Below are 13650 nucleotides of genomic sequence, written 5' to 3'. Positions count from 1 at the left end.
CATAAACTTCAGTGACTCCTATAGCAACCAGTGCCTTCATAGCAGCCATTGACTTTTCATTATAAACTGTAAATTTCCACAGAAACAAGTGACTAACATATCAAACAAAGACTTTTTACATAGCCACAAATCACTTCCATAGCAAACATATACTTCTCTTTGCATGATTATGTTAATCTACCATTGAGCTTCATAGCATTCAGTGATTTCCAAGGAAATTCAATGATAATTATCCTTATTTCTTTATACATGACAGGGCAATGAGTGTTTTAGCTAATATATTAAATTTGTTATATAGGGTTGTTTTACGAAGACGATTGAGTAGTTGCCTGTAATAAACGAGCTTATACATAATTTGTTTCCAGTGTTAATATGAGACAAATCTTCACTTATATAAAAAGCAAGTAAAGACAGTTGTTGATTTAATCAATTTCAATATGTAAAATGATATGTTAATAAAATATTAAATGTCAACAAACCAAATGTTACCTAATCTGCTGATAAATTTAAAGATTGTGACATTTGAAGAGCTGGTCGTGACTTACCGCATGTCCTTATCTCTTTGTGAACAGTGCCTGTGATCCCAGTTTCGACAATATTTTCAACGTTATTACATCTTGATTCAATATTTCAGAAATGTTTCGTGTCGGATTTCTATTTGTTTTGGCAATTGGTAAGTAAGTTTAATACAAGAGTTTCTTGACAAGGCCTCTTTTAAGTATGTAACAATAATTAAAAAAATACTTCGTAACGTGTCTTGAAGTTAAATATGACATTTATTCTAGAAATTGAAAAATGCTCTTATATTAAATAATTATGTGTAATTTACTTTGTGATTAAAATGATTGAGTCGAGAACAGATTGTTTTTCACATTCCATGTCTATTTTGTTAAATACAGAACATAAAGTTTTCTATTGCATTGATAATGTAAAAGTAATCTTCTTGACCTGCTGGATTTGTCCAACTTTGACTTTGGAATCGTCCATTAAAATATATAAAAATAACAATGAGCTGTCTGTTGTATAGAGTCAGGTAGTCTTGCAGACTGATTCTGTACTGGTATCAAAGACAAGACCCTTTGATTTTAGCATACTTTATATTTAAATATGTATGTCTCGGGCAACAAAAACGATTTGAAATATTTACAATGATAATCTAGTGATGTCTGCATTCAAATTTAACCTCGACAAATACAGGTTTTAATTCTTTTGATATTAAATGCATCATTAATTTTTCGTGACTTATGCTTTTTGTTTTCTGTTATACCTTTTTCCATAACTACTGTTAGTACAAGGAAACAGATAAAAGTTTACATAGCATTATTGGAAAATTCATTCTTATGTAAATATTCATAAATCAAATAATTTAATTGCTCTCAATAATTAAGTTGATCTTGACAAACTGCATTTTAAATATATGTTGAACTCTGGTTATGTTTCGTTCATGATTAAAAGCATAATGTGTCATGTAATTAAAGTAAACCATCATAACACAAGTTTCTATTTCAATGAGTCAAACTAAACTTATTGTTTATGATCATAAATGTGTTCATTGGCTCCACATGTACTTGAAACAACTATTTTAAATGCTCTATTTGGGCTAAAATAAGAATTATTATAGTATATAGCCTATATATTACATTAAAAATAGTTTGTTTCAAGTACCTGTCATTGATTCATATAAGACAGAAACAGTGATGTTTATTGTGCTCAATAATTATCAGCCTATGTCGGTAATATTTACTATATAAATGAATCGTGCTATTTATCACATACACGTGCCGTTTTTGCGGTAATGCATAAATTTTGACGAGACTTCATAGCGTTACATGTTAGTGTTAAACTATAGACGTGCCAATGAATATTGTTTTTTATCACTTCAAACGGTCTTTATTTTTGGTATCTGATAAATAGAATATTAAATTCGTGTAAGTTCTTTACTAAATTTATTAAACTCGTTGAATATAATAATATTATGCTCCGCCAGAGACTCGCATAATATAATTTTTTTCAACTCGTTCAATAAATTCAGTATTAAACTTGTATTCAATTAATACCCTATATATATATATATATATATATATATATATATATATATATATATATATATATATATATATATATATATATATATATATATCACACATTGGACTTATACATTGAGAGATCCACAAAAACTACTTTAGCTCTGGATCTATAAAAATGCAAACGATATAATGTAAACTGTATAGATTCATCTAACAATAAAAAAATCGATTTGTACACAAAAATAACTTCTAAGTGTACATTTCTGCAATTGTCATGATTATGGTAAGCTTACAGCTTTGTGCTTGCTTTCCTATTGCAGATGCTTTATACGTTTTCAGCCAAAAATGCTTACTGCCAAGACGGAATCGTTGCTGTAGCACATTTTGATATGGCGGATCAAGCAAACATTGCTTATGAAATGATTTGCCGATATTTACATACGCACTATATGGTTTGTGGAACATTTCGACACATTTCACTCTAAATTCCCTTTTAGCTGCATGTATTTGGCTTGCAATGGATTTTTATACGGTTCATTAATACTTGCCTTCTCGTCAATATACTGTTTCTTCTGCATGTAGATACTAAACATTTGCGTTAATGAAAATATCACATGTACAGTGTTAACCGCATAAAATACTGCAAAAAAATGTATGTCAATTTCCTATAGTCAAAATGAATATTTTAAAACGTGCTTAAAGTATGATCTTAACATTTTGCGTATTTTATTTAATGACGTCAATATGTCTTAGCTTGCTTAGCGCTTTAATTGCGGACCTAGCACCGAATTAGCTATAGAGCAATTTACCGTATACCTCCGAAAGAGGTAGCTCTATCATATACCAGGCGTGCTATAGTTCATATAGGTTTACACTCATTCATATTCAGTTTTGCTCAGTTTTTTGAAGAATAATGATGTTAGAGATTGGCAGATATCATTATATGAATTTAATGATATAGTGTTTATTTCATAAAGCCATTTTATGTCAAGTTTCATTTAACAGTGACTTTAAATGAAATATTTAAATATTTGCGAAAAGAAAATATTTTTTATTATATTCCTTTGCACATAGAAAATTATTTGATAAGTTGTGATATTGAAATTGAATAAGTTATATTGTAAATATGGGCTTATTTTCCTTTACTTTCATATATTTGTTTTTCTCAAACTTATAAAATATTGTGTGTGAAATATCTTGTAAAAATGTCTTCATTGATAGGTCATGGTGTTGAAGGACATATCAATGTCAAGAGCGTGTGTGGTGCTATGGCTTATAATATCGTGAGGTACCAGCAACTGAATATAATGCAGTATTTTGTACTTTGCTAAGGGTTGGTCAACATTGATTGTAGCATCTACGCAAAATCGCAACCTTTTATTTTGCAGTTTCTACATTGACCTTTGTTGGTCGGATGTGACATTTTCTGTTAAAATATTGACCTTTATAGGAAGGAGGTGACATTTCTTAGTTATAAATTGACCTTTATTGGTCGTTGAAAATTTATTATTATGACTTTACATGGTCGGGGTGAAGGACTTTAAAAGTTAGGTTGAGTATTGACTCTCTCAAGATCGGTGTAGATGATATCTTCGTGCGGCATTATGCATGGTGTTTTAGACAGCAAAATATACTGTTAAGTTGAGAGAACGATAGAGACATTATATGTGTTTTTGATATTTTTTTTCTAAGAATGTTTCCCGTGACAATACTTGAATTTCTTAACTACTTTACTGAACTTAAATTCTATGACTATTTAATAAGTAATACTCTATATAGGGTTAATTCACGTTTTTCCGTATTATAACGTCTGCAGAGTCCCGAGGAAAGGTTGGTGCCCGAGCCCGGTAATGCGAGTGCTCCAACAGTTCCGAGGGACTCTGCAGACTTTAAAACACGAAATAAACGTGCGTTGACGTTATTATATCATAAATTTTTAAAACAGATTCATGATGTATATTTAATACAAAACACATATGCATAAAATCCTTGTGCTTGGACGGTATTTATCCAATTCTACATGTTTTGTGTATGCGTTTTATTTTTCCGGGGCTAACAACTTGGAAAATACAAATGGTCAGAGCCGAACAAAATTTCGAATTTTAATTGATTTAACAAAGCTTAACATTTGAGATTTATTAACCCAAGAAAAAAAAAACCCATTAAATTACTCTACCAAGACAAAACATGACCCTCAGAAAATCCTAGAATGATTTCAAATTGACTGTAGAAAAAAGATCAGTGACATCAGAATCTTTTTATTTTCAAACACAACAGTTTATAAAAAAACACACACACTAGACATTGTTCTATCAAAGAAATGAAGAAAGCATTTATCAATATAAACAAGAATAAAATAACATTTTCTCATATTCATTTTGTGTTAACTCAATTTGTTAGTTAATAGGAGGGTTAATCTGAATGACAGATATTTGTTTACATTGACAACTGTCCGTTTCTTAGAAAGGGCGACAACCAAGATACTCGACGATGTCTATACGCCGTATTTCCGGCATAGTTACTTGAATGTTGCTCGCCATTATGCGATTGAAGCTCCGAATCAATAATTTCAATAAAACAAGAGCGCTTGACCCTTTGGAAAACAAGCCAAATCGTCATTTTTTTGTTTGTTTACTGGGCCCTGTATTATTGCACATAGGTTAAACCGGGCTATAAAAAGACTATGTTAACACATGGTTTTGGTCCCGTTATAAAATCGGCAAAAGAGGGATAAATAGCCGATTTTATGCTATATTATTTGATAAAATTACAGAATAATAGTTACTGTAAATCTATTGGATTTAATTGTATAAATAAATTTGTATACACGTATACGTGTAAAAGGACTTTTTTTTCTAAAAAAGTTATTTTAGTGATAGTACTACCCACTCTGGTCATATCTTACTTGACAGTTTTAAATGTGCAGCTGTGGTGTAACAAATGGACACAAATTGCAGTTTCAAATTCTTTTCCGAAAGGTCTTATTATTACCTCTAGGTCTCGTTCATGGCGATGCTTGTCCGTACGTGAACACACTAGACTGCAAGACAAGGTCGACAGAGGTTCTATGTGGAACTAATGGAGTATCATATGACAACAAGTTTGTATTAAATTGATTTATGTTTTATATTGAGTAATACGCAATTTAATTATTGCATTAGGACTTTATATTGCATTTAACGACAATTCAAAATAAAAGTTAATGGAATCTTTGATTTGTTTCATATGTTCATACAAATTGCTTTATATCACAGTAACACGATTTTTGTGTCATCATAAACATTTTTGTCCATTTCTTTTCTGTTAATTTTCAATATTCAATATTTGTTTCAAACAAAACTATTTGTCTTGTATATTTCTGTTTAATTCGTAAAGGGTTTAAATGTTCTTTGTAAATATGAGGAACCGGAAAGGAGTTTGACTTGGAGCATGTGCTATTCACAAACGGCTATGTAGTATCAAAAGTGTCATATAGAAATGTTTTGTCATACAACTCTTTGTTACGTCGTAAAGGCGGTAATAGCTACAGTACTGAGCAATTTAACTATGCTTCTCCATCACTCCATATTTCCAATTTTAAAAATCCATTCTTTCCCCGAATGACATTCAGAACAAGACAAGTTTATTTAGCACGATTTAGATTTAAAGTTAAAACTTTTAAACTTCAACAATGTTTTAAGCAAGCCATGAATTTTTACAACAAGGTAACGGTGCAAAGTAAATATTTACCTGATTTTAGTCAAAGCTTATGTAACCTTTAAACACTGTCATTCCGTTGACCTTTGTCATAAATATTTATGACATATTTTCTTCTTTTTTATACATCGGCTACCAATGCTGTTACTATATCGCCTCCAGATTCATTCTAATTTTCATAAAAAATTTGAAAATGTGTTTAAAAGTATTATTCAGTGAAATAACCAAAATGAAGCAATTTACACAATATTGATGGCACTTACAACCCACGTAAATTACTAAAAAGAGGACGAAATATGCAAAAATAACCCTTACTGCGTTAGTAACGCAGTAGAAATATAGTTATAAATACTAAAAAATCGGTCATTAATCGCACATAACATGTAAATCATTACTAGAACTTTGAATCTTTACACTTTTCCTAAAATCTTAGTACATTTTTCTCAGGTTTGATTTTATTGAAATATTTTCGCTCATCTGGAGGGGTGCAGCTTTAATGGTACCATGTATAAAAATGATTCATTCGTTCAAGGAAAAAATAAAATATGATACGTGAAAAGTTGACCTATTACAATGTTCATTAACTATTCAACGGTTGAAAATACCTTCACTTTAATCGAGACTTGCTCTCTGATATTTATAAAGTTAATTACAATTCTCTGATGAAACCTTACAAAATCTGTTGTTTTCATCTGGAAAGGGTAAGACTCTATTACGAAAAGATAATCGGTCTTTGTGACACGCCTCATGAGTGGTTACCAACACTGGAGTTGGACAAAGAGGTCTTTTAGAAGGTCTATTAGAAAAAGTTCCAGAAAGGTTTCATAACTTTTGTTATTTACAAACATATCTAGGTAACATCACGGTTTCTTTGGAGAATTATGCTTATGACGCGGTTGAAAAAAATCACCATTTGCATTAATGCACATTCAACAGTATATATGGTAACGTAAGGTTACGTTGAGCAGGGCAACGGACCTCTCGATGAGATACAGGGTCAGGAAAATCGGTCACACGCATAAAAAATTAGACCTTTTCGAAATAGTCTCCAATACACGTTACACATTTTTTCTCATCTATGAATCCTATTTTAAAAATAGGACATGAACTGATCTTAGGAACTTTTACGAATCGTTTCTCGATCAACAATTAGCAAATCATGACCGTCATCAAACCTCTTGCCGTACAGCTCTGATTTCAAGAACGGAAATAGCCAGAAATCGCATGGTCCTAGATCTGAGGGATATTCAGGATGTTTTATGGTGTCAATTCCTAACTCTCTCAGTGATGTCTTTGTAACAGCAGAGGATTGGGGAGGTACATTCTCATGATGTAATACGAAATTGCCATTAGGTTGCGGATTTTTCTTCTTCACAGCACACACCAGATCACGCTTGATAACCTAACATTAAGATAGGATCTCTCATACCAAATGAGATATAAAAATGAAACATTCTATTCTGAATTATTTTAGATGTTAATTCTAAGCAAATACACTTTCTTCTGAATAATACAGTGCTGTGACCGTCCTCCCTGCCAGTACTACATTGCTCAGAATTACGTCTCAGGCATCGAAACAAACGATGAACATAAGTCTCTTTGCTGAGCGGATCACCAAGGCTTTTTCTGGTAATTGAGATGTTGGATGTTTCCACGTGCACAAATCTTGCTTATTTTTAAGGTCATAAACATTAATCCATGTTTCATCTGCTGTGATAGTGCAGTTGATGAAACGTTGTCAAGGATAAGATACTGTTTCAGAAATTACTTGTCATCTGCAACTCTTGGCAGTTCCCGTTCCAGTGTCAAAATACGAGGGATCCAGCGAGCACATACCATTGAAATGCCGAGCTCCTTGCTTACAAGAGAATTAAATGGACAGGTGTCAAGCCCGACCTGAGCAGCAATGTCTCGCAACGTTAACCTTCTATCACTTTGCAACACTCTATTTTTTCACCGATGTCGTGTTACCAGATCTTTGGCGGTCGGCAACAACACGCGTTGAATCATTTGTTTGAATATATTGTACCACTTATATATGCTTGATTTTTTGCCGTAGGTATTCATTATCATTAGCACCAAAACTTTTTATCGCTGCTCTTGCGCCCTACTTGCAAAATAACTACAGCGAAGTATTCAAATTCTGTTGTATATATATAAAGTCATATTGAAGCCGATGACGTTACGATCGTAAAGATAAAAGTGCGCAAAAATTCACTTTCAATTTGGTTAACTTTTAACCTCGGAAAAACAATGTTTAATCTCTTTTGAAACGGATAAATATGTGACCATTTACCCAATTAAACGAAGTTTCCAAACTCGACGTCACTCGACGTTGCAGTAGTGACTGTAAGTAACATATTAGTATGAATTATTTACCTTTTTCTAACAGCCCTCGTATTTCTTAAACGGAAGAGTTTGGTTGAACTGGATGTAAAATGTAAACCGAAAACTATTTGTTATTCTTTCATGAATTGTGCATAGAGCCATATGTAAAGCACAACAAAGGTAACCTACAGACAGCTTTGTTTTTATGGTTACTATTACAATGCTTTTTGGCTTTTTTTCAAAACCCACTGTCTAGCAACAGAAATTAATACCGAAAATAAAGAATAGTATTCAGCTATATTCTTATTTAATACTGCTAACAGCGAGTGTTATATGGATTCCTAATAAACTCATTTGTATGAATGACATAACTACTAAGTTAGGTGTCCTTCAACTTAACAAACGTATTTTCTATAGGTAAGATGTAAGTTAATTTCCATTTTCTTCCTGTTTGCTGCCGCTATGCTTTCGTTTCGAACTCAAGGATGAAACAATGAGAAAAGGTAACATCGTTAATTGCCGACATGAAAATCATTTTCATGCATCGTACAGGGATATTTATGCGACTTTGTCTTTGATAAGGACTATTCGTTCATGTTCGACACGGTACATGTTTGTGGAACGAATTGACAGTCATACAGGAACACAATAGCCCCGTTTTGATACTCAACTACAATAAAATCGGTCATTGCAAGTTTCCTCTCATATCTTTTATTAACTTCCTTTTGTTTGTATTATAGTTGTGCATCAAGTTACGACAATTCTGAATAATTTTGACATTTTTTTCTTCAATAACTTTCATTCTATTACTTGCCCAACTTCATATATCGGATATGGTGATGTAATTACATTTCCAAACCTTAAATTTACTTGAATGACGCACTAATGCCGAATGTAAGACTACCAACGTTCGTGCTTGAAGAAGGCATAAATTTCCACTCTGTACACTTTATGAATGAATGAAATAAAGTATAACACCATTTATGATAGCTGTAAAATGTAAAAGGGCTATAGTCACGCTGCAATTGATATTCCTAGACTTATTAACTTTAATATAAGTTTTTAAACTAATATTCTAACTATCTAAGAAAAGCTCAGAGTAAAAACAGATCGAAATTGATTTCAAATTATGCAAAATACCATTTACATGTATAAATTCTTTTCGCTTTTTTGTAATACTGAATTTGATTCAATCATTATTCAATTCTATAATACTGTAAAATAATCCACAAACATGAAACTACGTATCATATAAATTTATATTTTACTGCCGCAAAAAAAATTGTATTACGTCAACATTATTTTTTTTCTATTAAAGCTGTTACATGGCCAAGGCTTATTGTGCTGACAATACAATTCATAAAGTACATGACGGCGCATGCGCAACATCAACCACACCCTCACCGGTACATGGAAGTGAGCTTGTCCTTGATATTTTCTGTTTAGAGTTGATTCACTTTAAATGTCCTGCCGGCGGGTTAAAGATCTGTGGAAGCGATGGAACATTCTACGAAAATATGTACGCCTTTTTCAATTTTCAGAAAATTGAAAAAAAATCCAATATTCAAACGGAGCAGCCTTAACTTAAAAACATTTAAACTTTAATGTTTACATTTAAATAGATCTATAGAAACACCTTGTCATTCTAAAAAAATCTATTAATCGGGAATATCGAAATTTAGATGATTTTATCAAAAGGCTTCAGTTTAGTTTAGATGATGGAACACATTTTTGTCAGAGTGATGAATACTGCATCCGGTACTGTTCTGCTGTTTTTTCCATTGTTTTTTAAATTTTAGCCAAAGATTATAACTACTAAGTTCTGATATTGAAAGTCTTCATAAAAATTCCAATATCAAGAAACAAAGTGTAAGAAATGTTTAATAACATGTATGGTTGTGATGTAAAATTCAAAATGCAATTGTCTTTTGACCCTGTAATCTGGTTTAGTTTATACTTTTTTTAGATGTGAGTTTGACAAAGCACGCTGTTTCCACCGAACTCTCAAAGACAACGGCGCCAACTGCTCTTAAACGATTTAAGGATTCTTAAATGATTAGCTGTAAACAGAAATAATTAAATTTATCAGACACATTTTAGTTATATTCTAAAAATTACTTCCATGATTTCCATTTATTGTAGCACACATGTTCTTATGACCGTAGTGCTTTTCAAAAAAATGTCAATCAAACACCATATGTGTATATAAACCTTTTGAATCCTCTGAAAACGAATGACTAGTAAACTTATTTTTTCCTACAGCAGCAAAAGTGTTCGAATTATGAGCGAGCACTAATTGCATATATTTAACTTAAAGTTATATGCTTAGTATAGTATTAAATAAAACTCGTATGTGGATTATTAAAGCAGCATAGATCCTGATTTATTCTATGTTTCATGAAAATACATTGAAGTAAAATTTTTTCTAGTGGACGAGGAAAGTAATTTACACTTTGCAAATGACACTAAAAATCTACGACAATGACCAAAAAATAGTTCAGAATATGCAAAAAAAAGTCCTTAATAGTCACGCAATTCAAAAATGGTGAAAAAATGAAAAATTACTCAGTAATTGCACTTAACATGTGAATCAAACGATGCAAACGCAGACTTTCCATGTACTTTATGTAGCAAATTAGAGATTAGAGTTATTGAGCAAGGAAGAAAGATCAGATGATTCAGGGAAGAAAATACGACAACACACATGGGTCATAAACTACGAGATCATTCATTAATAATTAGTTATATTTATGCAAGAAACTGCCTCGTTATAAATTTTTGGGACAGCCCTGAAATATCAGTATTAAAAAAAGCTTGTTTACGTAATTCAGAACCAGTAAAAAAGTACAGTGCGTACTGAAGTATCAGTACAAATATCGGTAATGCATTTTGGCCTTTCAATTGCAAGCAACAATAACACAGTTCTGTAAAATAGAAAACACTTGAAACAATTAAGAAATTTAAAATTGGCGATTTTTAATTTTAACAAGTTGTCAAAAAATAATTCTTATCGAATACAGTAAGAAAATCAATGCTGTAGGAGAGGGTGTTGTAAACAAGTTATTTTAATTTAACTCTTGTGACCAACTTGTTCAGCAAACCATACCAGTTTCAGCAGCTGTGGCAGAGGACAACCTACCTAAGATTATTGAGTATCATCAAAAGGTGTCAAAGTCAAGAATGAAAAATGTAAAGAACAACCAAAACGAACGACAAAGTTGAAAACTGTGTGTTTTTTATCAGTTTTTTCGTGGCAACTAGAGTTCTGCATTGGAAAAGAAATCTTTTAACACCTCTGTTTACTCGAACCCTTGCGCCGCCCTTGTGCCTTTTGCTTTCTTTTTTCTTTTTCGGTGCCCTGATCAGTGTTTTCATTGTGGCCATGTGTGACGTAATTGTTGACTGCTGTCCGCTTTATCCTATTAGTAAATCGATATATTCTTATTAGTCCCCTACCGGTTTACCGGAGGGGACTTTAAGTTTAGCCTCCGTCCGTCTGTCTGTCTGTCCGTCTGTCTGTCCGTCCGTCAATCAGTCCGTCCGTCCACAAAACTGGATCCCGGGATAACGCAAAAAGTACTGAACATATTTTATGAAACTTGATATTTATGGATAGATGACAGTATGGAGATTATGCACGTCTTTTTCTTCTCCTATGTTGAAAATTCTGGTTGCTATGGCAACAAATATACTGAAAATATGGCAAACTTTACACATAACCTGGATCCCGTTATAACGCAACAAGTACTGAAAATATTTTTATGAAACTTGATATATGGATAGATGGCAGTATGGAGATAATGCACGTTTTTTATTTTTCTTCCTATGTTGAAAATTCTGGTTTATATGGCAACAAATAGACTGAATTTCAAGATTTCTGATTCTAGTTTTTTACGTTCTTTTTTCACTGTAAGTTCTTTATTTCTTAAGGTATTTTTTTGCAAACTTTAAAAATACGTTTCTAGTCAGCAACAACATCATATGTGACAAGATTTACAACTCTTGCACAAAATTTATCAGAATTTCCTCCCTTGAACTTCTAATGAAAAAAAATGTTTAATTTTTTTAAAGTTTCTTTTACTTCAAATTCAAAGTAAACATTCATTATCAACACCTTCATTACTAATTGTTCTTTGTTACACTCACATGGTGTATGACGTCTTGCATCTTTATTTCAAGAGTTATCTCCTTTTTAAGAATTTTGCTTTTAAAAATGTTATATTAAAAAAAATAACTTTAGAATGTCCTTCATTCCATCTGTCTGTCTGTACATAAAAACTGTTTCCTGTGATCACTTTAAAAGAACAAAAGAACTTTTTCAACAAATTTATTTAAAATAGAGACATAAATGAATGGCCAATGGCCTTTCAGAATGTTGCTGGGGTTCTAACCGGTAGGGGACGTATGGTTTGCTTTCAATACTATGATAATTGCTTGTTTGTAAAAGGCTTCATACTGGAAACATTGATCGGAATTTGGAAAAACATAACTGAAATAAAGTACAGAACAATATTTTACAGCTAATTGCCAACGATTTGTTTTGAATATCCGACTCAGATTACAGTGTATTCCTTCATATAGAAAGGAAAAACCTTGTTCATTTGAACTCGTTGACACCAAGTTGTATTTAACTTCAGCTAAAGGTCCAATGTGTTTAGAATGTCTTGATAAACCATAAAATAAAACGAAGATCAACAAGGGAAAGCAGCCTCCACAATATCCCATCCCGAAACAACATGTTCGTGAAGTTGGCATCCTAACAGCCTAGCAGCAAAACAGCATGAGGTTTGCAGCCCAGCAGCCTAGCAGCCTGAAGTAAACTAAGAATAGTACATACATTAAAACCGTCGGAAATGTTATTTGAGAAATTCCTAAGATAAATCCACGCCTTTTTAATATTGTGATCTTTATTTTTAAGATATTGAACGCTTTTAGTTAATTCTGACGCATCGAAATTTGTAAAGTGAGCAGCCTTACAGCTTGGTAGCCTTAAGCTAAGGATAGTACAAACATGAAAACCGACGGAAATGAATCAGAAGCACTTCCTTAGACCATTCAATATCGTGATTTTTATTTTTTAAGATGTTGAACTTTATTCTTTTTATTCTGACGCTTTGATATTTATTACGTAGCAGCCTTGCAGCTTAAAGAAAACCAAGACTAATACAAATATTTAAACGGTCGGAAATGCATCTGTGGCACTTAATTGAACTATTCAACGCTTTTTTCAGTATCGTGATCTTTATGTTTTAAGATGTTGAACTTTTTTTATTCAGGTGAAGTTAGGCCTAGTAGCCTGGTAGCCGAATGCAAACTAAGGATAATACGAACATGAAAACCGTCGGAAATAAATCAATAGCACTTTCAGGTTTTTTCAATATCGTGATCTTTGTTTTTTAAGATGTTGAATTTTAAAGTTAATTTTCTGATGCCTCATCGGAATATATGAAATCAGCAGCCTAGCAGCCTAAAGAAAACTAAGAATAGTACAAACTTGAAAACGGTCAGAAATGCATCTGTGGCATTTACTTAGACCATTCCACGCTATTTTCAATATTTTAAGATTATGAAATTCAAAGTTTTCAGTTTCAGGCATCTT

At 32.2% G+C, this 13650-nt stretch overlaps 1 protein-coding gene across 2 annotated transcripts; it reads left to right on the top strand.

Annotated features, from left to right (window-relative positions):
* Positions 1–553: 553 nt before the first annotated feature.
* On the top strand, positions 554–10143 carry LOC132744188 (ovomucoid-like). 2 transcript variants are annotated; one of them, XM_060732812.1, is made up of 4 exons: positions 554–673; positions 5025–5127; positions 9370–9467; positions 10018–10143. In XM_060732812.1, exons 1-4 carry the CDS (start codon positions 637–639, stop codon positions 10101–10103), a joined length of 324 nt encoding a protein of 107 aa, XP_060588795.1. In that variant the 5' UTR covers positions 554–636; the 3' UTR covers positions 10104–10143. The 2 variants fall into 2 exon arrangements, with proteins under 2 accessions (XP_060588795.1, XP_060588794.1); XM_060732811.1 differs by having other exon boundaries at positions 9370–9570.
* The last annotated feature ends 3507 nt before the right edge of the window (positions 10144–13650 follow it).

Source organism: Ruditapes philippinarum, unplaced genomic scaffold (assembly GCF_026571515.1).
Source record: "Ruditapes philippinarum isolate M1 unplaced genomic scaffold, ASM2657151v2 ctg6992_1_1_1_1, whole genome shotgun sequence".
Lineage (NCBI taxonomy): Eukaryota > Metazoa > Mollusca > Bivalvia > Venerida > Veneridae > Ruditapes > Ruditapes philippinarum.
The sequence above is the reverse complement of the archived record's forward strand: the minus strand, read 5'-3'. Positions and strand labels throughout refer to the sequence as shown.

Coding starts and splice junctions, on each gene's coding strand:
- LOC132744188 (XM_060732811.1), top strand. CDS start 637: ATGTTTCGTGTCGGATTTCTATTTGTTTTGGCAATTG. Junction 674..5,024: donor TCTATTTGTTTTGGCAATTG/GTAAGTAAGTTT, acceptor TATTACCTCTAG/GTCTCGTTCATGGCGATGCT. Junction 9,571..10,017: donor GGAACATTCTACGAAAATAT/GTACGCCTTTTT, acceptor TACTTTTTTTAG/ATGTGAGTTTGACAAAGCAC.